Below are 26,156 nucleotides of genomic sequence, written 5' to 3'. Positions count from 1 at the left end.
AAATGGAAGGTGGCTGACAGCTCAGTTGCTTGAAGTTCTATGGAGAAAGTCCTCTGCTGTTGGTTTCCAGAAACTTTCAGGAATTCTCACTGATCTTACCCGTACAGCACAAACCCCTGCCCATGTCCTTATCTCACAGGAAGAGTGGCAGAGACCCCATGCTCATATTAGTCACGGTGAATAAAACCTCAGTCTTGTGTGGAGGAACCTTGTGGGGTTATTTCTTGTGCTGGTATCTCCACCTGCACAAAGGACAGACATTGAGCTGCCCCTGTCCTCCTGTTTGTGACGGTGCACCAGGTGGCCTTTGTGCATGTTGTTGGTCTTTTGTTTGAGTGGTCGGATGAGGCCGGTGTGGTGAGGGGGCAGGGTGGAGCAGGAATCAGGAGTCAGGATTCAGGGTCTGGCAGATGGGGATTAGCATGTGATCAGCAGCTGATCCCTCAGGCCGCGCGCACCTCTGTGATTGCTCCAGCGGGGTTCACATTAATCGCAACCTGCTCGCCTTCTGTCCTCCGCAGAGCAGAGGGAGTCAGTGCTGAATGGCCAAACTGCAGCTGAACCTGGTGCACAATGTGACGTCACCCCTCCTACCTTTCATCCTCCTTACAGTGTGTTCTGTGTGCAGTTTTGTCAATGGCACACTGAAAGGATCCGCTCCCCCTGATTTAGTTTGATACATATAAACAGAACAAACCATTATAACCAGTGCTTGAGAACTAATCCAGCACATAGGAAAACTCATACATTTTGGAAAGATATTTCTTTCTGGAGTGTTCTCTTCTGTTCTGTAATGCTGGCACACACACATGTTCAACTGATCGGAAGGGACGGAGGCAGCTCAGCAGTAGCACACCGACACCTTGTGGCAGAAGAGGGGAACTAGTAGGGCACCAGTGATGTCCGCTTTAAACAGGCACATCAGTAGGACCCGGGATGACAAATCTATAGCTGAACTTCATGGCAATGGTTTTATGGGTTAAATAAAAAATTTCCAGTGAATCACCAAAAAAATAACCGCATTTGGGTGTAACTGGATTTTGAGTATAAATTACATCTAAGTGATCCTTGTAGGGCTGCAGTGTAGTGCAATAATTAGGGAACTAGGCTAATCAGAGGTTGCAGGTTCATATTCCGTGGTACAGCACTGCTATGGTACACTTCAGCAATGCTCAATGATCTCCCTTCTAGTTTGTTAACTACAGGGTATATAAGGACATCCTGGCTTCCACGTTACCTTTGACCTTTAACTTAACTAAACATGCGGTTTAATTGAGTTTGCATTTAGAATAGAAACATTATTCAATATTCAGTTACTATAAAACATTGTCCATCTGAGAAGACAACCGAGTCCGTCTAAAGTACAGAGCATATCAGGAACGTTAACGAAGAGAAAAAGGAGTGGTGTCCCTTTAAGTCCTCGCTAGTCTGTCGCGCTGTGTGAATGGTCCTCGGTCTTCCCATCGTTTCTCTGGTTGTTGTTGTTTTCATAGTCATTCTTTAGGGTCATGGCTGCTCATTCCAACGAAGAACCGTTCCCTTTCCACGGGTTGCTGCCCAAAAAAGAGACCGGTGCCGCGTCTTTTCTCACCCGGAACCCAGAGTACGATGGTCGAGGCGTCCTCATCGCAATACTCGATACCGGCGTGGACCCGGGAGCGCCGGGACTGCAGGTAACTCTAGCAGGGGGATTTCGCAGGGCAGTAGGCCGCACTCGGAGATCCAAGATAGCCTGGTAAGGTTACATGGCATAAATACGGGACACTGCACGGAACAGTGATGCGAAACGGGAGTCTGGGCCTTTCAGTATTGTTGAATTCTTTCTATGCAGTTATTACTTTGCTACCAGGCCAGCTGCTAATTACTTACTGTAGCCAACCCTAACAGACACATATAGCACAGTGCTTTGTCATCCAAGGGCTTCAGTGTTAGACTTCTCTGGTTTTGTCGGCGCTTAAAAATAGTTTTCCTACCTAATACATACAACTATCGTTATATTTTAAGTGAAAGACATATCATTTGAAAACTCGGTGCGCGTTAACACGTTTGTGCTTTCTGGCTTTCGCAATTGCTTTAAGGCAGTTAAGGTTACAGTCAGGACAAGTTACTAGCTAATAACACTAAGTTTAACGTTACCATTGCCCATGGTTACACTACTGAAGACAACGTTACAGTTTTCATCTTACAAGTCTAGCCTACGCTTTGTTTTCTTCTGGGCAAGATAACAGGGTAGCCGGGCTTGTTGACATAACCGGTAATTTTGTGCACAGTATGGAAATTACTCTACAATCAAACGTACAGCATCATCATTGTTTATGCCAGCACCATCAGGCGATATTTTAGTGCCACGTTTGCTAGCAACTTGGAAGCGTTGCTTTACCAACGTTATTATATTTTTCTAATTATTTTGTGGACCCCACATCACGTTGTTCTCGACCCCATGGGGATAAAAGCCGCTGTCATAGGATGATATTCTTCCTAATTAGGCCCACCACGCTGAGGTTTCAGCTGCGAGGTTACCTGTCACGCTGAGAGCTGAGGTCACATCCCTTGATCTCAACACTGTAGACTGCACATATTGATTCATAGCATGCTAGCCATGCCATTAATACCCCAGGATTACCTAGTGTAAATAGGAAGCCTGAAAGGTAACTTAAGTGAGTTATATGCAGTTTGGTTGGTCATCCATAGCATAGGCACCTTTTGTCCTGTGCAGTCTGTAAGATCGGTTGAGTTGCCTATACTTCATTGCCTTTTTATTTTATTTTTTAATTTTTTTACAAATTAAATCTTAGAATATACATTGAATTAGTTGACATTTGACTCTAATAATGCTGGTTAGTAACAGTGGTGTCTCATTCAACATGTTTGTTGCAGAACCACCCCTGTATATAAAAAAAACAAACAAACAAACAAAAACAAAAAAAAAATTCTCGTTCCATTCCATAAACTCTCACTTTCTGTAACTGTTCAAGAGGGATTTTTATAAAAGGTTCAGATTTTTAGTGGGGTGCCAAATGGACAGGTCTGGTCTTTCTTGAGATGCTGTGATACACAAATTTGGCATTATATTTTTAAACAAAGTATGAATATTTGCCAAAATATTAATATCAACTGTTGGCACCAACACCTATTAAATTCTTTTGTGAAACAATGTTCCTTTGCGGCTGCCGCATCTTACTGTGTCCGTACATCTGTCAGGCCTTTCTGTGTATCCCAGTGAAGCCGCCCGGTGTGTGTGTCAGTCTCATGTTCCTGTGTGTGTTCCCATCTAGACTACCACAGACGGCAAGCCCAAGATTGTGGACATCATCGACACGACAGGAAGTGGGGACGTGAACATGGCCACCGTGGTGGAGCCGAAGGAGGGCTCGGTGGTGGGCCTCTCCGGCAGGACGCTCAATGTGAGGCTTGTGATTGTGTCACCTGACATTCCTCTCACCTGTGCCACCTGACACAGCTGGCGCCCGTCTGATTCACCTGAGCCAGTGCCCAGCCTGGTGCTGGCCTCCAGGTCAAAGGGGTGCTGTGTTTAGAATGAAAGCCTTCGTCATGTATAGGCCCCTGTGTGAGATTTGCCTCCGCTTTAATTTGTCTTTGTTCTCAGATCCCGACCGCATGGATCAATCCGTCAGGGAAGTATCACATTGGGGTCAAAAATGGCTACGAGTTTTTCCCCAAGGCTTTGAGGGAAAGACTACAGGTGAGCTGGCTGTGTGTTTATGTTTGAGTCTGTGTGCATGTGTGAGACAGTTTGACTGTGATTAGGAGCAGTGGTGTGTGTGTGTCTGTGCGATGTGAGAAAGGGAGAGGGCCTGTTGGAATGAAGTGGTTGGTCGTGTGACTGAGACTAATATGTGTTATGTGTTAGACTATCAAGCTTGTCAGTATGTCAGACTGATATGACTATGAGTGAGAGAGATAGGTGTGTATTTGAGTTTTGTGTCTGAGACAGAAATATGTTTATATGACTGAGAGATACTGGTGGAGTCTAACCCACGTGTTTGTGAGTAGAATTGTATACTTGTAGCTGTGGGACTGATAAGATGAATCGGTAAAGTCTGTTGTGGAGGCTATGTTTGGTGGAAGGTGCATCTCTCTCGGGTGTTTTATATGCTGATGTGTGTTTGTGCTCGTCCACTTTCAGAAAGAGCGCAAGGAGAAGATTTGGGACCCCGCCCACAGAGCAGTGGTGGCAGAGGCCTGCCGGAAGGCCGAGGAGTTTGAGAGCGCACATCCCTCCCCCTCTCAGGTCACAGTCTGTCTGTGTGTGTGTGTGTGTGTTTGTGTGTATGTGTGTGTGTGTTTGTGTGAGGGAGAGAGATATCTGTCTCATTCTGTGTCTGCGTGTGTGTGCGTGTGTGTGTGTGTGTGTGAGAGAGAGAGAGGCACATTTGTCTCATTTTGTGTGTGTGTGTGTAAGAGAGAGACATATCTCACTTTGTGTGTGTGTGTGTGCACACGTGTGTGTGTGTGTGTGTGTGTATGTGTGTGCATATGTGTGTATCTGTAAGAGAGAGCTTGTCTCACTTAGTGTGTGTGTGTGTGTAAGAGAGCAATGTCTCACTTAGTGTGTATGTGTGTGTGTAAGAGAGCAATGTCTCACTAAGTGTGCATGTGTGTGTATGTGTAAGAGAGAGACATGTCTCACTTTGTGTGTGTGTGTGACCGCTGCAGGCAGAGAAGCTGTGGAAGGAGGAGCTGCAGAGCCACACAGAGCTGCTGGCGTCTCTGGAGAAGAAGTACAGCGATCCTGGGCCGGTGTACGACTGCGTGCTGTGGCACGACGGGGTCACCTGGAGGTGAGGGGGTCGGGCGGGGGCGGGGGCGGGGGCGGGGGCGGGCGGGGACGTCCTGGCCGAGGCGCTGTGGTACCCATGAGACATTCACCTGGCCAGGGAGAAACCTGAGCCCAGGACTTACCCTGATTGCGCGTCTGGGAAAAAAGCGCAGGTGGTTTTGTGTTTCTTTTGTGAATCTTGGCGTGCCATTCTCAAGCTGTACGGAGCTGTGAGAACTTGCGTGTGCGTGAGTGCTGTGCTTGTGAGAGACAGAGTAGGACTGCTGCTGTTCTGGGGCGGGTTTGAGACCCGGGAGTGTGTGCATGTGTGTTACAGGCAGGGACGTTCCGTGGCTCATGGGGGCCTGTTTAAAAATTCGGTCATAAGGCCCCCTCCTCTTCTTTCGCCACCCCATCAGCCACGTGCCTATATGAGGCCACCACCGAAATTTCAACACCACCAAAAGCTATAAGGGATATTTAACTTTGGTATAGCCAAAGTAATTTTGTGGAGCCTACTGCATGGTATTTGCATAGCGTGAATGCTCGCAGTTAGCTTGTCCCCGCTGACCGTTAATGCCATCGCTGTTCCTCCCATTGGTCAGGCTCCCAATTCGCTCCCATGCATTGTCTCTCTGATTCCTTGTTGGGAACTTGCCAAAATGAATAGTTTTAGAGCACAAACTACCTACAGAGAATAATAGATCGATAAAATAGAGCACTACGTCAGAAGGTCTCTGCTTTCAGAACTGATGTATTTTTAATGTGTTATTGACTTATAAAAGAAAAAGAAGATCCAGCAAAAAGCTTTGTTATATTAACTAAGTAATGTATCATTGCCCATGATGACAAAGTCAATCAAACTATGGCTTATATTTCTAAGCAGCAGCAAAAACAGTTCCTCAGAAAAAGTTTGAAAGTACTTCTTCACAAAAACGGATGTCTTTGATTTTGAAAACAACATTATATTGATGTATTATCCTCCGTAGTTAGTTTGTGGTTTAAAACTATTCGTTTTGGCCAGGTCTGGAAAATGAGTGGGATTTGGGAGCCTTATTACCGAGAGGAAGAGTGATCCTGTTAATGGTCAGCAGGGACAGCTGGTGTTGCTAGTAGGCCTATTCATACTTGCAAATACTATGGGGTATGTTCCATAACATTACTTGTGTTACAGCAATGTGAAATATCCCTTTAAGAAGTAATCGCTGAGCCTTTTTCACAAACCTAAAAGCGCTGTGATTGTCCTTTCATTACTGGAATTTAAAGCCATGTTTAAAAAAAAAAAAAGCCAACAAACATTAAACATCCATCGCGTGTAGGCTGTTAGTTTCCATCACTTTTAGGGAAGGCTAAGGAGTCTGGTGTTTGATGCATCACTGTGTGTCTGTGTGTTTGTGTGTACTACAGGTCTGTAGTGGGTACATTACAGTGTGTGTGTGTTTGTGTGTCACAGGGAAGTGGTGGACACACTGCAGTATGAGTTTGTGTGCATTTATTACAGTGCAGAATTTCTCACTGTTTGTGTGTGTGTGTGTGTGTGTGTCTGCGTGCTTGTGTGTGTGTGTGTCTGTGTGTGTGTGTGCACGTGTGGGTGCGTGTGTGTGCGTGTGTATGTGTATTTGTGTGTGTGTGTGTGTGTGTGTGTGTGTGTGTGCGTGCGTGTGCGTGTGTATTTGTGTGTGTGTGTGTGTGTGTGTTACAGGGCCGTGGTGGACACCTCAGAGTGTGGAGACCTGGCATCTTGCACTGTGCTCAGCTCCTTCAGAGAGAGACAGGAGTTTGCCTCTCTGGGAAACTCTGAGATGCTCAACTACTCCGTCAACATCTACGATGAAGGAAACACCCTGTGTATTGTCACCAGTGGAGGTAAGTGGCAGAGCCTGCAGCAGCCGCTACCGTTACAGGAGAAATGCTGCCATTAGCATCCACACTGTGTCACATGCATTCCATGGTCAGAATTGTGGTGTGCTGTGCGGGCCACGATATTTCTTATATGGAAATTGCCTGTGAATGTCAGGATTTGTTAAAACTGTTGTTGCTTTCACCTGTGAAATGGCATACGGCGCGTGTTCATGCACGCTGTGGTTACCGGATATTTTCAAAAATAAGACGGAGAACTTTGAGAGAGTGTTTTTTACGGAAAAATGACGTGAAATGATTCACTTGTCGTCCTAGTACATTCCCAGGACTCTTTTCCACCCCAGTCAGACCGTGCCAAAGTCTTATGAACAATGTGGGTGGTGAGGGGTGTGGTTTCCTGTCGCGGCGGCTCTGTGCGCTAACGCGTCATTGGCCTGCGTAGGTGTCGAAAACAGGCCGTTAGTGTCGCACGCGTGGAGAGAGAGAGACGCGCGATTGATACGCCCGCTCTTGCTCCCATTGGTCCTGTTATTCCTGTTCTCGCCTCACCTGATTTCACCCGGGGTGGCGCCCCCCTGCAGGCGCTCACGGGACGCACGTGGCCAGCATCGCAGCGGGACACTTCCCCGAGGAGCCCGAGCGCAACGGCATCGCCCCCGGGGCCCAGATCCTGGCCCTCAAGATCGGGGACACCCGCCTCAGCACCATGGAGACCGGGACGGGCCTGATTCGAGCGGTAATACCGCCCGCACCCCCCAGTTCTGCCTCTCAGGGACCTCATTGGTCCATTACTGAACTACTGGCCAAATGTGCGAGCTTGTATTTAGAGTCCCCAACCTGCACACCTTCAGAAAGGCTCAGCTCAGTCAGCACATATGTCTTATAAGGATATTACAGAAATGATTTTAGTATCAACACTCATCACATATTGTCCTGATACTGGGCACACTTAGATACGTTTTCAATTTTGGCCTGAAATAATGGGAAGGACATTTAGTTCTCGTGAATATCCTGAATTTAATAAACTATTAGGCTGTCAGGTAGTTTGGGCCAAGAAAATGGTGCAGCAATTAAGGCTAAATCCAAAGTGCGGATACAGTCATTTTCTCAAATTGGATAAGGGGAAAAAACACATTTTGTTGTCTAAGAAACAGCATTTTAAATGGGTGTAAGAAGTGTTGCAAGTTAATTCATCCACCTCAGAGACTCAAACCCACGAAGATATTAATGATGATGAATAATTAATTATAATGCTTCTGCTAAAGAGGTTATCGGGCTATAAACCTGCTGGCTTGTGTACTGTAATTAATTGCATGGTTAGCTGTAATAGGCCATACATGGGAATTCAATTACATGCCCACAATAACCTGAAAGAAGGAAATGAAGTAAAGCCTGTTACTCATATTCAATTAATGGGAACTGTTCCAGTAAATGGACAGTGATTGACATCTTGCCTGCAGGGGGTCTTTTGGCCGCAAAGAAACATGCATACACAGCCAGAAACACAGCCGAGATTTGGCCTTTTTTAGTACATGTATGCACAGTTTCATGCATATGTCTGTGCGCACATGATTTGTGCATGAGACTTGAGATCTTTTGTGTATTGTCTGTCTCTGCAGATGATAGAGGTCATTAACTACAAGTGCGACCTTGTGAACTACAGCTACGGGGAGGCCACACACTGGCCCAACTCAGGGTGAGGGGCCATGCTTTCAGGAGTGGGAGGGGGGTTGTTAGTGGAATTTTGGTAATATCTTACCCAGGCCTGCATGCTGTATGTTGTGATGTGGGGGTGTCAGGTACATTTTTTGTGTGTATATATTTTTGTTTGTGTGTGTGTGCGTGCATGCTTGTATGCGTGTGCTTGTGTGCGTGCTCTTTGTGTGTGTATGTGTGTGTGTGTGTGCGTGCTCGTATGCGTGCATGCTCGTGTGCGTGCATGTGTGTGTGTGTGTTTAACCACGTGCATTGTGTGTGTGTGTGTGTGTGTGTTTGTGTTTAACCGTGTGCATTGTGTGTGTGTGTGTGTGTGTGTGTTTAACCGTGTGCATTGTGTGTGTGTGTGTGTTTAACCGTGTGCATTGTGTGTGTGTGTGTGTGTGTTTAACCGTGTGCATTGTGTGTGTGTGTGTGTGTGTTTAACCGTGTGCATTGTGTGCGTGCGTGTGTGTGTTTAACCGTGTGCATTGTGTGTGTGTGTGTGTGTGTGTGTGTGTGTGTGTGTGTGTGTGTGTTTAACCGTGTGCATTGTGGTGTGTGTGTTTAACCGTGTGCATGTGTGTGTGTGTGTGTGTGTGTGTTTAACCGTGTGCAGTGTAGATGGGTATGGTATGAGCAGGTGCGCTGGTGGTCTGTGTGTAATGGAGGCTCTCTGTGCAGGAGGATCTGTGAGGTGATCAGCGACGCTGTGCAGAAGCACAATGTGATCTACGTGTCCAGCGCGGGGAATAACGGGCCCTGCCTCTCCACTGTGGGCTGTCCCGGGGGAACCACCAGCAGCGTGATAGGTCAGCCTCCTGTCTGTCAGCGTCAGAGACTGGCAATATGGCCCGCCCACTTACACTCTTAAGTCTGTACACATATCTGAGTGTGTGTGTGTGTGAGAAAGAGAGAGAGAGTGTGTTCAGTAGCAAACTGTGTTCAGACGGGGGACAGTATGCCATGTTCATAGCTAAGTGTGTGACTGTAACTGTGTTCATTGTATTCAGTTTGATGAATAAGTGTGTTTTCAGATGAGCTTGTGTGTTTTAAGATGAAATGAGATGCGTGTGTGTGCGCACATTTTCATGTTTGTTTTGTGGTTAGCGGTTAGCCTCCGCGTAAGTGTGCCTGTCTCAGTTGAATGAATGTCTATTTGTTTTGAGATGAGCGTGTGTGTTCAGGTGACGGTGTGTGTGTGTTCAGGTAAAGCTGTGTGTGTGTGTTCAGGTGATGGTGTGTGTGTGTGTGTCTGTGTGTGTTTAGATGAATAAGTGTGCGTGTGTTTGCAGGCGTCGGGGTGTGTGTTTAGATGAATAAGTGTGTGTGCGTGTGTTTGCTGGCGTCGGGGTGTGTGTTTAGATGAATAAGTGTGTGTGTGTTTGCAGGCGTCGGGTGTGTGTTTAGATGAATAGTGTGCGTGTGTTTGCAGCGGGTGGTTAGATGAATAATGTGTGTGGGTGTTGTTCCAGGGATGGTGTGTGTGTGTGTGTGTGTTCAGGTGATGGTGTGTGTGTGTGTCTGTGTGTGTTTAGATGAATAAGTGTGCGTGTGTTTGCAGGCGTCGGGGTGTATGTTTAGATGAATAAGTGTGTGTGTGTTTGCAGGCGTCGGGGTGTGTGTTTAGATGAATAAGTGTGTGTGCGTGTGTTTGCTGGCGTCGGGGTGTGTGTTTAGATGAATAAGTGTGCGTGTGTTTGCAGGCGCCGGGGTGTGTGTTTAGATGAATAAGTGTGTGTGTGTTTGCAGGTGTGGGGGTGTGTGTTTAGATGAATAAGTGTGTGTGCGTGTGTTTGCTGGCGTCGGGGTGTGTGTTTAGATGAATAAGTGTGTGTGTGTTTGAAGGCGTCGGGGTGTGTGTTTAGATGAATAAGTGTGCGTGTGTTTGCAGGCGTCGGGGTGTGTGTTTAGATGAATAAGTGTGTGTGTGTTTGCAGGTGTGGGGGCCTATGTAACTCCAGACATGATGGTAGCGGAGTACTCCCTGAGGGAGAAGCTTCCGGCGAACCAGTACACCTGGTCGTCCCGGGGCCCCAGCACAGACGGGGCGCTGGGGGTGAGCATCAGCGCTCCGGGGGGCGCCATCGCCTCCGTGCCCAACTGGACCCTGCGCGGGACCCAGCTGATGAACGGCACCTCCATGTCCTCCCCCAACGCCTGTGGGGGCATCGCGCTGCTGCTCTCAGGTACCCCCCCCCACCCCACCCCACCTCACCCCCCGCGTGTGTGAAACTCTTCTGTATGGTTGTGTGTTTGTTAGGGTCTTATGTATGTAGGCAGGTGTGAGGCAGTGATGGCGATCTGTATGTATGAGTCTGAATAATGGTGATATGTACTGTGTGTGTGCAAATGGTGGTTATGTACAGTATATGTATGTGACTTTATTAATAATAGTGATAATGGTGTATGTGTATATGGTGGTGCAATAGCGATCTTTTAGTGTGTGCGCGTGTGTGAGTGACGCTGAACTCGTGTTCTCAGGACTGAAACGCGACGGTATTCGCCCCACCGTTCACGCTGTCCGCCGGGCTCTGGAGAACACGGCCGCCAAAGTGGGAGACATCGAGGTGTTCGCTCAGGGGCACGGAATCATTCAGGTGAGAATCGCTGTTCTGCCTGCTCGTCCGTCTCTCTCTCTCTCCCTTTGTCTGTGGGCAGCGATGGATTGTGGGTAATTCTCCCCCAGGTGGATCGGGCGTTTGACTACCTCACGCAACATGCTCCGCTGCCCACCAGTAATCTGGGCTTTGCCGTTACCGTGGGAACGCAGCGTGGAATCTACCTCAGGGATCCGGTCCACGTCTCCTCTCCCTCCGACCACGCTGTGGGCATCGAGCCCATCTTCCCCGAGAACACGGGTACAGATCATTTACCTCTCAGACAAGAACACGGGGGTTTAAAACATAAACACTTTAAGGTGTGAGGTCACGTATAATGTGATTAGAATGCTCTTAACTGAACATTCCATTGCTGATGGAACAATCACTGCTTGTAACTGAAAGCCCCAGAGTTCTAGAACACTGACTTAGAATTTTGAAAAAACATTCCCAAAAACCTTCTCTTCAAAGGGTTGTCTCAACATGCTTTTGCTTCTGTGCGCAGTGAGTACCGCTGCTGAACTCCTTAATTGGTTGCAATTTGCGTGTGCATTGCAGAGAATTCGGAGAGGATCTCTCTCCAGCTGCACCTGGCTCTCACCTGCAGCGCCTCCTGGGTGCACTGCCCCTCCTACCTAGAGCTCATGAACCAGTGTCGCCATGTCAACGTGCGAGTAGACCCCCATGGGCTGCGGGAAGGGTTACACTACACTGAGGTATGGGGTGTGGCTATTCTACACACATGAATAAGGGGAGGGGCTACATTACACTACACTGAGGTATGGGGTGTGGCTATTCTACACACATGAATAAGGGGAGGGGCTACATTACACTACACTTTGGTATGGGGTGTGGCTATACTACACACATGAATAAGGGGAGGGGCTACATTACACTACACTGAGGTATGGGGTGTGGCTATACTACACACATGGATAAGGGAGGGCTACATTACACTACACTGAGGTATGGGGTGTGGCTATACTACACACATGGATAAGGGGAGGGGCTACATTACACTACACTGAGGTATGGGGTGTGGCTATACTACACACATGGATAAGGGGAGGGGCTACATTACACTACACTGAGGTATGGGGTGTGGCTATACTACACACATGGATAAGGGGAGGGGCTACATTACACTACACTGAGGTATGGGGTGTGGCTATACTACACACATGGATAAGGGGAGGGGCTACATTACACTACACTGAGGTATGGGGTGTGGCTATACTACACACATGGATAAGGGCAGGGGCTACATTACACTACACTTTGGTATGGGGTGTACCTATTCTACTCACATGGTTAAGGGGAGGGGCTACATTACACTACACTGAGGTATGGTGCGTGACCATTTGGCATTTATTGTTTTAACTACTAGAGCTTTAAAAAGCATTTAACCTCAATTCTGTGTCTTTCGTTTCCTTAAACTGTGTGTGTGGTGCTGCTGTATTGAGGGGTGTGCCTGTATTTTGCAGATTTGTGGTTATGATACTACATCTTCCAGCTCAGGCCCACTCTTCAGGGTTCCCATTACGGTTATAATACCTGCAAAGTAAGTGCATTTAACGCCACCTGACATATCAGTCATGTTTCTTGATTTCATATTTCAGAAATAATTATGCTGTTTTGTACTGGCAGTGTTTTTCTATTCATGGTTTTCACAAACCACTGGAATGTGCATATTTGCGAGTGTACTGTGCGTGTGTGTGTGTGTGTGTGTGTGCTTGCACCTACATGCATGTGAGAGCATATGTGTGATGCGTTAGCTGTTGTGATACTGAATGCTGCTCTCATGGTTTTTTTTTGCAGGGTCGTAGAGGACAGTAATCAGGAGGTCTCCTTCACGGATGTCCATTTCAAACCCGGTCAGATTCGACGCCATTTCATCTCCGTCCCTCAGGGAGCGTCCTGGGCAGGTGAGCGAGAGAACGAGCAGCTGCGTCAAAAAGGCATGTGCTCGAGCGTCGTGCTCTCGCTGGCTGACAGGCCTGTCAGTCAGCACCAGGCCCGTGTCTGTTTGCTGATGCCGGTGTGTGAACCCTCCCTCTCCCTCAGAGGTCACCCTCACCTCCCACTCGGGCGACGTGTCCTCCAAGTTCGTCCTGCACGCCGTCCACCTGGTGAAGCAGCGGGCCTACCGAGCCAACGAGTTCTACAAGTTCTCCTCGCTCCCGGAGAAGGGCGCGCTGACGGAGGCCTTCGCCGTGCTGGTGAGGGCCGCCCCGCGCGCGGACGCACACGCGTGCGCTCGCTGACATGCGTATGTCTAGAGCAACTAAAATCCCATGGAGCTGCAGTGTCTGCAGGAATTTGGGATTTCCTGTCAGTCAGTTCCCAATTAAAGGCCTTGAGAACAAAGTCTGTGGACTCCTTAGCGTTTCAAAATGAAACGCTGGTGCTGAGATTACCCCAAAAACCAGCAGACACTGCAGCCCTCCAGGACTGGAGCTCGACACCTGTGGGCTAGGGGAAGATTCGGTCAGTTTTCGTTGAGCTGCGACGCGGGTGGTTTCAGCTGCGATGTCTCTCACTCTCTCAGCCAGGGCGGACGGTGGAGTTCTGCATCGCCCGGTGGTGGGCCAGTCTGGGTGATGTCATCATCGACTACTGCATCTCCTTCCACGGGCTGTCCGTCTCCCCCTCCCCCCTGCACATTGTGAGTATCGGGCCTTCCTCGCCTGCTCCGTGGTCTTCCTCGCGGAGGCGCGTGCTGTCCGTCACGGTCTGCCTGTTCTCCTTCTCCAGCATGCGGCAGAAATCATCTCGAGCTTCGAAGTGCTGTCGCCCCTGAAGTACGAAGACATCTCGCCCAGCATCACGCTCAAGAACTGGGTTCAGCCGTTAAGGTGGGACCTGTAGTGAGAAGTCTGGCTTTTTGTGTCGCTGTCTTTGCTCGCTTTTATTTATGTTTCTGTATATTTGTGATTTTGAACATTAGGTACTATATGTGTAGTTTTTGTTTCTGTGCAGGTAACATTAAGAGGTTGTACTGAGATGTGTTGTCTGTCTTCTGTCTTCTGTTTGCTGTCCCTTCTGTATGAGTGCTCCGTTTGGGATCCTTGTTTAGGGAGGCAGTGACGATTGTCAGAGATTATGTGAGGAATCACTCAGAGGTTGTTCTTTGTCTTTTTGGGCTTTTCAGGCCCATCAGTGCAAAGACTAAAGCTCTCGGTCTGCGGGACGTCCTACCCAACAATAGGCAGCTTTACGAAATTGTCCTCACATACAACTTCCACCAGGTAAGTCCCAGACACTCACTCACGCATGCGCACACACACACACACACACACACACTCAGACACAGAAGCAGAGTGTGTGTATTATGTAAATGGCTCTCCTCTCTCTCTGTCTCTCAGCCTAAGAGCGGTGAAGTGACTCCAAGCTGCCCTCTCCTCTGTGAGCTGCTCTACGAGGCCGAGTTTGACAGCCAGCTCTGGCTTCTGTTCGACCACAACAAGAGATTGCTGGGGTCTGGTGATGCCTACCCACATCAGGTAACAACTACAGCACAGCCCAACACTGCTCCTATACACCCCCCTACCCACATCATGTAACTACACAGCCACGCACACCCCAACCACTGCTGCCCATACACCCCCATCTTCAGCCCCCGTATACCCCCCTACCCCACATCAGGTAACTACTACAGCACAGCCCAACACTGCTCCTATACTCCCCCCTACCCACATCAGGTAACTACAGCACGACCCAACACTGCTCCTATACACCCCCCACTAACCACATATATACCCCCTTACCCACATCAGATCACATCAGATCACAACAACTACAGCACAACCCAGCACTCCTCACATATACCTCTGCAGGAAACAACTACGGCACAATCCAACACTGCTCATATATAATTACACCAGGTAACATAACCATAATGTAACCGCAAACACCAAACACAAATGTCTCCAATGACAACCCTGCCTCCAGGTAATATAACCCCCAACTTCAATGCTACTAATCTTTGTATTCTTCTGTTATCTTTCTCTTTCTCTCTGTGTTCAGTTTTTTTTGGTACTCTGACTCTTGCTCTCCCTCTCTCAATTATATGGAGCTGTGTACGTCTATGCAGAGAGGACATTGTGGGTACACCCAGGAATTTTATTATTCTATTAAGTATAGGATAATCGAGTCTCAGATTTGCCTTTCTCCACTGATGAGTTGCTGCTCTGCTGGGCTATTTCCTTAATAAGAAACGTTTTTTCCAAATTACGCTCGTGGCTAAGAACGGTCATAAAACAGTTTTATTGGTGCTTAATGTTTTGGAATGAATCTCTTTCATATGTCAGTAAATCAGTATGTACCAGTCAGTCAGTAAGGTGCCTAATCATCCCCCTCCCGTCCCTCTCTCTCTTTCTCAAATTCAGATGCTTTATTGGTATGACATATTTCAAAATACATATTGCCAAAGCGTAGTGATAACTACTAGCATAGTTACAATAAAAAAAACAGCAACAATAACATTTGTAAAGGAGGGAGATTTGTTTTTGAATTTTTATATCTTATTAAAATTTTAATTAATTAATATTTTCTAAGTATTCATTCTTTCTCCCTCTCTCTCCCCATCCCTCTTGCTCCCTCCCCCCCTCTACCTCTTCTTTTCTCTCTCTGTCTCTCTTCCTCTCCCTATCTCGCTCTCCCTCCCCCTCACTCTCCCCCTTCCCCTTTCTCTCCCCTCTCTGTCCCTCTCTCTCTCTCTCCCTCCCCCTCTCTCTGTCTCTCTTGCTACCCCCTCTCTCTCTCACCCCCTCCCCCCTCTCTCTCCCCTCTCTCCTCCCCCCTCCCTCTCCCTCCTCTCTCCTCCCCTCTGACTGATTGTGATGTCTCTTTCTCTCTCTCTCCTCTCCTCTCTCCCCTCTCTCTCCCTCTCTCTCTCCCCCTTCCCTCCCCCTCCCCCTCTCTCATCCTCCCTCCTCTCTCCTCTCTCTCTCCCCCCTCCTCTCCTCTCCTCCCTTCCCTCTCCCTCCCTCTCTCCCTCTCTCTCCCTCTCCCCTTCTCTCCCTCCCTCTCTCTCTGACTGATGGTGATGTATCTCTCTCTCTCTCTCAGTACTCTCTGAAGCTGGAGAAGGGCGACTACACGGTGCGCCTGCAGGTGCGGCACGAGCAGGCGAGTGAGCTGGAGCGGCTGAAGGATCTGCCGTTCATCGTGTCTCACCGCCTGTCCTCCACACTCAGCCTGGACGTCTACGAGACGCACAAGAACGCCCTGCTGGCCAAAAAGAAGGCCAACTCTGTCACCCTGCCCCCCAGCTGCTCCCAGCCCTTCTACATCACCGCCCTGCCTGACGACAAGTGAGTGCCAGCCCCTGACCACAGCCCTACACCTGACCACATCATCAATCCCATCCCACATCTGCTCCAAAACACTAACCTCATCATCAATCCCATCCCACACCTGCCCCGAAACTCTAACCTCATCATCAACCCCATCCCAAACCTACACCTGACCACATCATCAACCCCATCCCACATCTGCTCCAAAACACTAACCTCATCATCAATCCCATCCCACACCTGCCCCAAAACTCTAACCTCATCATCAACCCCATCCCAAACCCAACCTGACACATCATCAATCCCACACTCTGCTCCAAAACACTTCTCATCATCCTCCCACCTGCCCGAAACTCTAACTCAATCATTTCCAACCCCTCCCAAACCTACACCTGACCACATCATTTCAAGTCCATGAACCACTTGCTCAACACTAACCTCATCATCATCCCCTCCCACCCTGCCGAACTCCTACCTCATCGTCACCCCACTCCCATACCTACTCCTGACCGCACACTCACCCCATTCCCATCTGCTCCAAAACACTAACCTCATCATCAATCCCATCCCACACCTGCTCCAAAACTCTAACCTCATAATTAACCCCATCCCAAACTTTCTCCAAAACTCTGACTTCATCATCAACCCACACCTGCTCCAAAACAGCTTTTATTCCCTCCCTCTGTTGTTTTTCTCTGATCACACGCTCTGTGGTGAATCATTTGCGTCATATTTCCAATTTTCCCTAGAATTCCTAAAGGGACTTCTCCTGGCTGCTACCTGACGGGGTCGCTGGTGGTGTCCAAGAGTGAATATGGGAAGAAAGCTGTGAGTGCTTATGTACTGCCGTCCCTCAGAGCATGTGTCCTCTCATTCTGCTCCTCCTCCGTACTCCTCCTGCTGCAGGAAGCCTCGCTTACGCCACGGCGTGTGCGCTTCTTAGCTCTGTCTGTCTGTCTGTCTGTCTGTCTGTCTGTCTGTCTGTCTGTCTGTCTGTCTGTCTGCTGTGTGGCAGACACTCTAGCTCTCTGTCTGTCTGTCTGTTTATCTGCTGTGTGGCAGACACTCTAGCTCTCTGTCTGTCTGTCTGTCTGTCTGCTGTGTGGCAGACACTCTAGCTCTCTGTCTGTCTGTCTGTCTGTCTGCTGTGTGGCAGAGCCTCTAGCTCACTGTCTGTTTGTCTGTCTTCATCATGTGTGGCAGAACCTCAAGCTCACTGTCCGTTTGTCTGTCTGTCTCTCTGTCTGCTGTGTGGGAGAACCCCAAGCTCTCTGTCTGTCTGTCTGTCTGTCTGCTGTGTGGCAGAACCCCAAGCTCTCTGTCTGTCTATCTGTCTGCTGTGTGGCAGACACTCTAGCTCTCTGTCTGTCTGTCTGTCTGTCTGTCTGTCTACTGTGTGGCAGAACCCCAAGCTCTCTGTCTGTCTGTCTGCTGTGTGGTAGAATCTCTAGCTCTCTGTCCATCTGTCTGTCTGTCTGCTGTATGGCAGACCCTCTTGCTCTGTCTGTCTGTCTGCTGTGTGGCAGACCCTCTTGCTCTGTCTGTCTGTCTGTCTGTCTGTCTGCTGTGTGACAGTGCCTTTAGCTCTGTCTGTCTGTTTGCTGTGTAGCAGGGCCTCTGGCTGGCTGTCTGTCTGTCTGTCTGCTGTGTGGCAGACACTCTAGCTCTCTGTCTGTCTGTCTGTCTGTCTGCTGTGTGGCAGACCCTCTAGCTCTGTCTGTATGTCCGTCAGCTGCTGTGTGGCAGAGCCTCTAGCTCTGTTTGTCTGTCTGCTGCGTAGCTGTCCGTGCTTGAGGTCACTGAGCTGTGACCGCGGGGGCTGTTGTTTACGGTACGACCCCAACAGAACCGCAGTTGCTTTGGAAACGTGGTCGCATTCTGTGGGGCTCATGATGGCCGCTCATTACCGTGGTCCTATTTCGGCTTCTGTTTGGGTCATAGCCTGATCAGATATACACAGACCTAGTAGCATGGGTGTGCTGGGGGCAGATTTCTGTGTAATGCGTCTGTTCAGTAATTAATCTGGTTAATAATCCTTAATAGCTTGTGCACACACGAGTACGTGTGCTCTTCGTCGCGCTTTGTTTTTGCTCACTAGGCTGTGGCCGTGTTTTTTAATTTATTTTTTATTTTTTGTTAATGCGTTAAAGGAGGCTTTTTAGATCGTCGAGCTTGATCCCTGTAGGGGGAAGGGAGAAGAGGCCTAACACTCCTCCGGTGACCACCAGGTGGTGCTGCCAGACTTGAAATGGCTCATTTGTGCAAGCTAATGCCCTGTGATGTGTTGAAGTCTCTAGAAATGTTGATGAACGGCAACAGGAAAGGTTGAAAGGGGCGGAGGCTGTAGAGCTGCTCTGAACAAGGAAAGAGCTGCTGCCTGCTGAAAAGCGGCCCCTTTGCTGAGAAGTGCCTGGATGGAAAGAGGGAAGAGAGAAGGAGGGAAAAGAGAGAGAAAAGGGAAAGAGCGTGTCTGTCCAAGTGTGCCTGTTTTTCTTACTGTCTGTTATTCTGACCACCAGGGCCAGGCCTCAGCAAAACGGCAAGGAAAATTTAAAAAGGTACTGGCTGGGTGGGCGTTCTGTGATTGGTTATCATCACGCACACAAATGTGTTCTGCCCCCTCCCCCTCGCCCCCGCTCTAGAACAGGGGTCAGGGGTCAGGGGTCACGGGCATTATAGTATTTCCCCACCGCCTGGCTTCTGTTAACCGTACCCGGTGCCATGAATAGTTCTTACCTGGTCACCGTGACACGTGGTGAAGGGGTTGAGCATCACTGGCTGAGGCTGGTGTTAGACTGAGATTGCGTTGAGGCATTTTGCCCCTTTGACAAAGAGACTTCCTCAGAGCATCGAATGTGCTGTCCTTTACACTTGAGCATGTCGAAGAAAATGAGCACGCAGGCTTGGGCTTGAAAGCATTCTGACGTCTTTTCAGGTTCAGGGAAATGAAATTTTCTCACCTCCAATCAGTTACATTATAACCACAGTCGTACCTTCATGCCTACTTGACATTTTGCTGTAACTGCGCTGTGTTAACTTTGGTTGAAGTGGCTGAAATCTTTGCAGAAGCTGAGCTACCTGACAAGCACCAGCTACTATACATTGGCATCTAGCTGCCTTAACCAGCAGTTCTGAATTATTTGCTTGTACTCCATGGCGTTGCTTGTGAGTTTGTACAATCTCAAGGATACTTACTGAAATATACCAAAGATTTCTGGAATAGAGAAATAACAGCTGAAAATAAATTATTTCCTTTATTTTTAACATTTGTGTTTAACAACTAATCACTAAAATATTACTAAACCTAGCAAGTAACTTTGTAGGTTGACCCATCTCACTGTACGCATTTCTAGTGAGGAACATCATGTAAAATGGATTCATTTCCTGTGTCCTAATGCCACCTAATGGTAAAAGAAAGGCGTTGGTTTACTTTGTCTCTTACGCTAGTGGACTGGCTCTGGCTAAGCATGTCGCGATTTGCGTTCAACCCTAACACCTGTTGCTTTGGGGTCACTTCAGTGGTGTTCACACTCGGGCCTTCGCTGTCTTAACAGTGACCAGTGTGTCAGGTGAGAACATTCATGACAGGGTCCCTCACGTTTGTTGCCAGGCTGTGAGGAGCAGGAAGTCCCTTGGGCCATGAGGCTATGGGTGGTGATGGGTAATGTAGTTCTTGAGTGTGTTTGAGTTATGCAGTCTGTGTGTATGTCTGCGTGTGTGCATGTGTGTGATTGTGTCTCCCATTCAGGATGTTGTGCCTGTCTTCTACCACCTGATCCCTGCACCCAACAAGCCCAAGAATGGAGGGAAAGAGAAAGAGAAGGAAGGGGAAAAGGAAAAAGATGTGAAAGAGGAGTTTGCTGATGCACTGAGAGACCTGAAGATTCAGTGGATGACAAAGTCAGTATCCAGAGTTGCTGTGGATTTTGATACGTTTCATTTTGATACGGTTGTCGCCAAATAACCTTTCCTCTCTCCTCCCACTAATCTCTTTGCTGGTGTAAGTAGAAGTTAATGTTTTGTCATGTTGCGGCCGCAGTGTAGAATAATAGAGAACTGGACTTGCAACTGCGAGGTTGCAGGTTCGACTCTCAGGCGGGGCACTGCCGATGAGCCACTCAGCGTGCTACTGCGTCTGATTTGCTTCAGCAAAATATCCAGCTGTATAAATTGAGTGAATGTATGTGAGCTGTGTAACTCACCCCGCAGAAGACCCTCTGCTAGAATGCAAATTACACAAATTACTGATGAAATAAAAGTGAGTAACTACATTAGTGTTATACATTCACAATAATATCCACAACAGTGGAATGTTAGCTTATTGTTGCAATAAAATGTTGCTTTACTTTATCTTATCATTTACAAATGATTGGGTGAAGCAAGGCATAATTAGAAAAGTTGCACTTAATGCACAATGAGTTCAATGTTATGTATAATATGCATATAATAATCATTTATAATTTTCAAAACTGCATCATAACTGCATTGGAAATAACCTAAATGGGGAAAAATGTGAATTAAACTGTCATAATCCACCATGAGTGGGCTGCATAGAACGGAGGTAAATAATTCATTTGCGTCGCGTTGAGTGTTTTTGCAGCAGCTGAAAACATCCAATTATCGGAGTTTCTGGAAGCGGCACGCTTCTGCACTTTAACTGCAGATGCATCACACACATTTAATGGAAGTAGCATTTCGCGCCCACGTCTGCAGTGGCCTTTCGGGTGCTTTTTTCGTCGTCTCCCTGGTTTCCTCTGGCAGAATTTTGCCACTGTTGTTTAGTCACTCATCTGCTGCAGCCAAACTGTTCTGCATTCAGCCGGCTTCATTGTTCAGTTTTGGTACTCTAAGCAAAATAAAAGACCCCTGTCATGTCCAGTGCATCTCAAAAAGATGAGGGGAAAAAAAATGGGATCATCCTTGACGAGGTATGTGCTTAGAGTGTATAGGCCTAATCTGTGACAGGCTCTCTCCCTGGTTCTTTTCTTATTTCTGGTCTCTCTCTGTCTCTCGTGTTCTCTCTCTCTATCTCTGTCCCTTCAGGTTGGACACCAGTTGTGTCTACGATGAGCTGAAAGAGAACTTCTCCTCCCACCTGCCTCTGCATGTGACACGGCTCCACCAGCTGGACTCTGAGAAGGTAGTCATGGAGATGGGCAGCGTGCTTATTGGCTGGTCAGCGTTAGCTTTCGATAGGTCCACCTGCTGATGTATGGATGACGTGAGCTTGAGGGTTAGAGAGCTGGCCGATTTATTGGCTCAAGCTGGTTGCCTGTTGATGGATGTATTAGCGGTGGCATCACAGTGTTCAGCGGCAGTGCTATCATTCAGCTAACTGGCTGATAAGTGGCAGAATGCAGTCGATGAGCTTGCTGATTGATTGATCGGCGGGTCCTGGCTGTGATGACTCCGGTCTCTAAACTCGCCCTGTGGTCTCGGCGTCCCGCACAGGAACGTCTGAAGCGCCTGGGCGAGATCGCGGCGGCCGCGGACATCGTGATCTCTCACATCGACCAGACGGCCCTCGCCGTGTTCCTCTCCATGAAGACCGACCCCCGCCCGGACGCCGCCACCATCAAGAGGTGCTGAGCTTAACGCTTACCCCCAGGGGTCCCCAACCTGATCCAGAACAGGCTTTAGGTCCAACCAAGCAGAAACACATCTGATTCCATGAGTCAACCAATAGCGTCTTTGCTAAAGACCTTGATTTGTAGAACCAGGTGTGCTACTGCTGGGTTGAAACAAAAACCTGTACCCATGCTGGAGCTTTCTGGATGAGATAGAGGATATCTGGCCTACACTGTGCTCTCTGTTGCAGGTAAAAAGCTAGTCCTCTAGGGCTCAGCTCCCCCTACCAGAACTCTTGACTCTCCCTCCAGGCCTTCCTACTCTTTTCCAGGGGCTTAGAGCCACAAAGGTTGGGGCTTTAATCGGAAGTCTTGTCCCTGGTCAGACACCCTAGTCACGCAAGGGCAGCAGGGCTTAAAGCAGAACTATTCTACCGTGCAGTACTGCTGCTTGTGAACAGAATCCGTTTGTGCCGTTGCCGTCTTTTTCAGCTGATACCAGGTTAGCGCGCTCGTAACTGTGAGAAAATACACTTTCGCTTGGCTGCACTCGGGTGCACACAGCCTCTGCTTGTCGTGTCTGGGCGACGCCTTTATGGTGTTTGTGTGTTTAATATAAATGAGCTCTCACCTTGTTCGTGTTATGACCGTGGCTAGCTCGTTCAGCTTATTCTAATGCAAGGCCTGGTCTGGTTCTCATTTAGGAGCAGTGGAAGTGCTCCAGGGCTTTCTGAGAGTGTGCTTCAGTTCCTGAGTAGAGATGCTGGCCTTTCGTTTCCCTCAGAATGAAATCGACAGTGTTAATGCCTATGAACAGAGAATTTGTCCTGTGGAAAAAGGCCCATGCTGTTCCATTACAAGGATGTTGATAACATCACTGACATTGCATTAAACTAGAAAGATTACCCTCGTGTGAAGTTGTGGTTTGCTGTTAAAAAGTTGTACACATTGTGTACTTGGTTAGAGCAGGGTCAGGGGTCAAAGTTGAGTGACCCCATACTGTGTGTTGTAGTGATATGGAGAAGCAGAAGTCTTCCCTGCTGTAAGCTCTGGGTAGAGCAGGGCCAGGGGTCAGGGGTCAAAGTTGAGTGACCCCATACTGTGTGTTGTAGTGATATGGAGAAGCAGAAGTGCTCCCTGCTGTAAGCTCTGGGCAGAGCAGGGCCAGGGGTCAGGGGTCAGGGGTCAAAGTTGAGTGACCCCATACTGTGTGTTGCAGTGATATGGAGAAGCAGAAGTCTTCCCTGCTGTAAGCTCTGGGTAGAGCAGGGCCAGGGGTTAGGGGTCAGGGGTCAGGGGTCATAGTCGTGCGTTTGACCCCGTGCTGTGTGTTGCAGTGATATGGAGAAGCAGAAGTCCTCCCTGCTGGACGCTCTCTGCAGGAAAGGCTGTGCGCTGGCTGACCAGCTCCTTCAGCTGAGCCTGCAGGACGGAGCCAGCGCGGGCGAGGTGGGCAGCTCTGACGATGACCCAGAGGGCGTGGCCAAGACCCTGACTGACACCTTCTGGGAGGTGCAGAAGTGGGCGGAGCTCACCGATTCTAAGGTGGGGGGACCGTACACCGAAGTTGAGCAGAGTTCTCTTTACCCTGCTAAGAGGATGTCTTTACATTTATGAGTAACACCAATTTATCTGTGTTCTTTTTTTATTTATTAGGTCTTAACATTTTCATATAAACATGCGCTCGTCAATAAAATGTACGGAAGGGCCCTGAAGTATGCATCCAAGATTGTGGAGGACAAGCCCAGCAAAGAGAACTGGAAAAACTGCACTCAGGTAAGAACTGCCTTCAGTTCACCCTGCTACAGCCCTCCAGCGAGCCCAGTGCTCCTGCATGCTCTCCACTGCAGCTGCGCAGACTGCCCTGTGTGCTGACTGAGTGACAGCCCTGTGTGCTGTCTGAGTGACAGCCCTAGCAGGATCTGGGTATCGAGCCACTCCGCGGTGGCCTAGGCGACGTGCGGTGTAGTCTGTCAGGCTGTTGTTCACACCGTCTTTTCTAATTGATTTCAGTTAATGAAGTCTCTCGGCTGGACACACTGCTCCGCCTTCGCTGAGAACTGGCTCCCGGTCATGTACCCCACAGACTACACTCCCTTTTGAGCAGCGCGGTGCTGCGCAAAAAAACATGCCAAGCAAGCAAACAACACGCAACAACAACAACACAAACACACAACGCACAGCACGGAACGACCGGACAGCCCACAGAGGGACGTCACATCCTAACAGTATCGCAAGACCGCCAGAACGAATTACAGCGTGGAGTTACAAACGTCAACTCTTCCTTTTATCCCTGCACCCTGTGGAGAGAGTCTCTCCCTCCCCATCTCCCTCTCTTTCTCTCCCTTTCTGACACGCACACAAACGCAGGCATCCTTTATCTCTGAGCCCAGAGTCTCATACACACACACACACACACACACACACACTTTTCCTTTTCCTGGGCTGCTTTTTGCCACTCTCTGTCGAGCTCCTGATTTGTCAGCTGGGGTTCATCCAGAGGCTTTAGGCCCAGCCATGTCCAATCGCCACTCGGAGTGTTGCTGGATACCATCAGAGACGGGTTCGCATGAGTGAAAAGCTCATTTTACCCTGATTTCATAAGCGCTGTCCGGGACTTACTAAAAACAAACCAACCACTAATACATTTTCTATTGACTTCCTCCCACTCTGGTCTTGGTGATCAACTCCTGTGTACCAATGTACAAACATGCGTTGTTAAATCTATAACTGTTCAGGGGCAACACATCTGTTCTTATTTTCTCTTTGTGTATCATTGTGGCATGTTGAAAGGAGTTTGGAGGCATACAGCTTTTTATTTAAAATTCTGTTGGAAATTAAAAGGTTCTCTCATCTATCCCCACAGCATAAATGGCCAAGTTTAATAATGTTGACCTGGCCTGCTTGGAATGGCCCTTTGTTGTTCTTGATCTTTTGCTTGTTTTCATATCTAGTATTCAGTGCATAATCACAACCATTTTGCCAAAATAGAACGTTTTTGGTTTAAAGGGAAGGTGTCTTTGTAAATGTGGGAATGAGAAAGTTTACAGTATGCCCAACATAGATGAGTTTAAGGAAAATTATTGCTGAAGTAGTAAGTGCAGACTTTTGGGATTGCTACCGGTTTCGTGTTGTCTTAATCTGACCGTAAAGTCGCTAGAATAGTTAATTTTAGGCATGGATAGCAGGTGTGTGAAAGACCTGGACTGTATTAGTATCTAACCGAATCAGAATCTTTGTTCAAACATGAATGTAATGCTTCCGGATGGAGTCGGTTGTAATTCTAGAGCTTCAGAAGGCCGAGGCCTTCAATGAAGTGAACGGTTCTATTGCAGAGGACACATGGAACTTTGGGCCTGTCTGATGGTTCTCTTCTGTCTTACCCGGTCCTGTTCAAATCGAAGCACCAAGCTGGGCATAGTCCTGAGCCCGAAGGGCTTGGCCGAACAGTTGCCATGTTTCTGAAGCCTCTTGTGTTCTGTTAATAAAGTGTCCCTTCGTTTTCAGTAAACATAATTTAAATGGCCTTAACCATTCAGCTGTTTCTGCCCGGAGCCCGAGACCCATTCATATCACAAACGTATTTTGTTAGTCGTTTATCTAATAGATAATGTATTTATGGACTCCTTTTATTTATGAAAGCAAACCGTTACAGCCAATATTTATAAAAAAAACAAAAAACATTTTGATTATTTTATAACCATTATCCCTCAGCAACATAAGAACTACAAACAAGATATTTTAACACAGTATATGTATACAATTGTCATAAATAGGAAAATAATTCTGAATAAAATTAAATGAAAATGGAAATGTTTGTGTTTTGTGTTTAATAACTCTTGCTGTAACGTTTGTGTCTAAGTATGTGTCTTGAGTGAATAGGATGCTTGTTTTACAGTGGTGACTGGTGCCTTCGTTTAGGAAGAAGGTTCGGTGGGTGTGTCTGTGGACACCTAGTTCCGAGTAAATAAATCGTATATTTTTGGGAGAATTTTCTGATGAGAAAATTTTTTCAAAAATTGTTTGTCGATGTAGCCTACTGGTTTCAATTAATTTATTTCTTAACCTATACTGATTTCATTTTATCAAAATGGGTCACTGACTATGGATGTCTTTACAGAAGAGTAGCTTATTCACTTTCATGTGCCATTCTCATACAGTGCCATGATGAAGTATTTGCCCCCTTCATGACTTACTCTATTATTGTGCGTTTGATACTGTGATTGCTTTCAGATCTTTAGACAAAATGTAATATTAGACAAAGGAAACCTGAGTTAACACGAAACACATTTTTAAAATTGTCATTTATTAAATTAGAAAAAAGTTTAATTAAATAAAAAAGTTATCAAACACCCAT

At 47.8% G+C, this 26,156-nt stretch overlaps 1 protein-coding gene across 3 annotated transcripts; it reads left to right on the top strand.

Moving 5' to 3' along the window:
• Nucleotides 1-1,246: 1,246 nt before the first annotated feature.
• On the top strand, nucleotides 1,247-25,612 carry tpp2 (tripeptidyl peptidase 2). Of its 3 annotated transcripts, XM_064310886.1 has the most exons (29): nucleotides 1,253-1,673; nucleotides 3,276-3,404; nucleotides 3,608-3,703; nucleotides 4,148-4,252; nucleotides 4,678-4,802; nucleotides 6,483-6,646; nucleotides 7,222-7,376; nucleotides 8,260-8,336; nucleotides 9,020-9,147; nucleotides 10,276-10,524; nucleotides 10,820-10,935; nucleotides 11,025-11,196; nucleotides 11,494-11,651; nucleotides 12,420-12,496; nucleotides 12,754-12,860; nucleotides 13,000-13,154; nucleotides 13,484-13,600; nucleotides 13,690-13,790; nucleotides 14,087-14,183; nucleotides 14,301-14,438; nucleotides 16,006-16,250; nucleotides 16,982-17,060; nucleotides 18,752-18,790; nucleotides 19,981-20,132; nucleotides 21,276-21,372; nucleotides 21,684-21,814; nucleotides 23,137-23,344; nucleotides 23,456-23,575; nucleotides 23,813-25,612. In XM_064310886.1, the coding sequence occupies exons 1-29, from the start codon at nucleotides 1,509-1,511 to the stop codon at nucleotides 23,900-23,902; spliced, it is 3,792 nt and encodes a 1,263-aa protein (XP_064166956.1). In that variant the 5' UTR covers nucleotides 1,253-1,508; the 3' UTR covers nucleotides 23,903-25,612. The 3 variants fall into 3 exon arrangements, with proteins under 3 accessions (XP_064166959.1, XP_064166956.1, XP_064166958.1); XM_064310888.1 differs by lacking the exon at nucleotides 18,752-18,790 and having other exon boundaries at nucleotides 1,255-1,673; XM_064310889.1 differs by lacking the exons at nucleotides 23,137-23,344; nucleotides 23,456-23,575; nucleotides 23,813-25,612 and adding an exon at nucleotides 22,812-23,054 and having other exon boundaries at nucleotides 1,247-1,673.
• Nucleotides 25,613-26,156: the final 544 nt, after the last annotated feature.

The sequence above is a fragment of the Anguilla rostrata genome, chromosome 15 (assembly GCF_018555375.3).
Source record: "Anguilla rostrata isolate EN2019 chromosome 15, ASM1855537v3, whole genome shotgun sequence".
In the NCBI taxonomy this organism is placed as follows: domain Eukaryota; kingdom Metazoa; phylum Chordata; class Actinopteri; order Anguilliformes; family Anguillidae; genus Anguilla; species Anguilla rostrata.
The sequence above is the reverse complement of the archived record's forward strand: the minus strand, read 5'-3'. Positions and strand labels throughout refer to the sequence as shown.

Bases quoted from the DNA above. Each gene is read 5' to 3' on its own strand.
- tpp2 (XM_064310886.1), top strand. From the start codon at position 1,509: ATGGCTGCTCATTCCAACGAAGAACCGTTCCCTTTCCACGGGTTGCTG. The intron at 6,647-7,221 runs GTAAGTGGCAGA...GCCCCCCTGCAG, and splicing joins GTGTATTGTCACCAGTGGAG to GCGCTCACGGGACGCACGTG. The intron at 23,345-23,455 runs GTGGGGGGACCG...TTTATTTATTAG, and splicing joins CGGAGCTCACCGATTCTAAG to GTCTTAACATTTTCATATAA.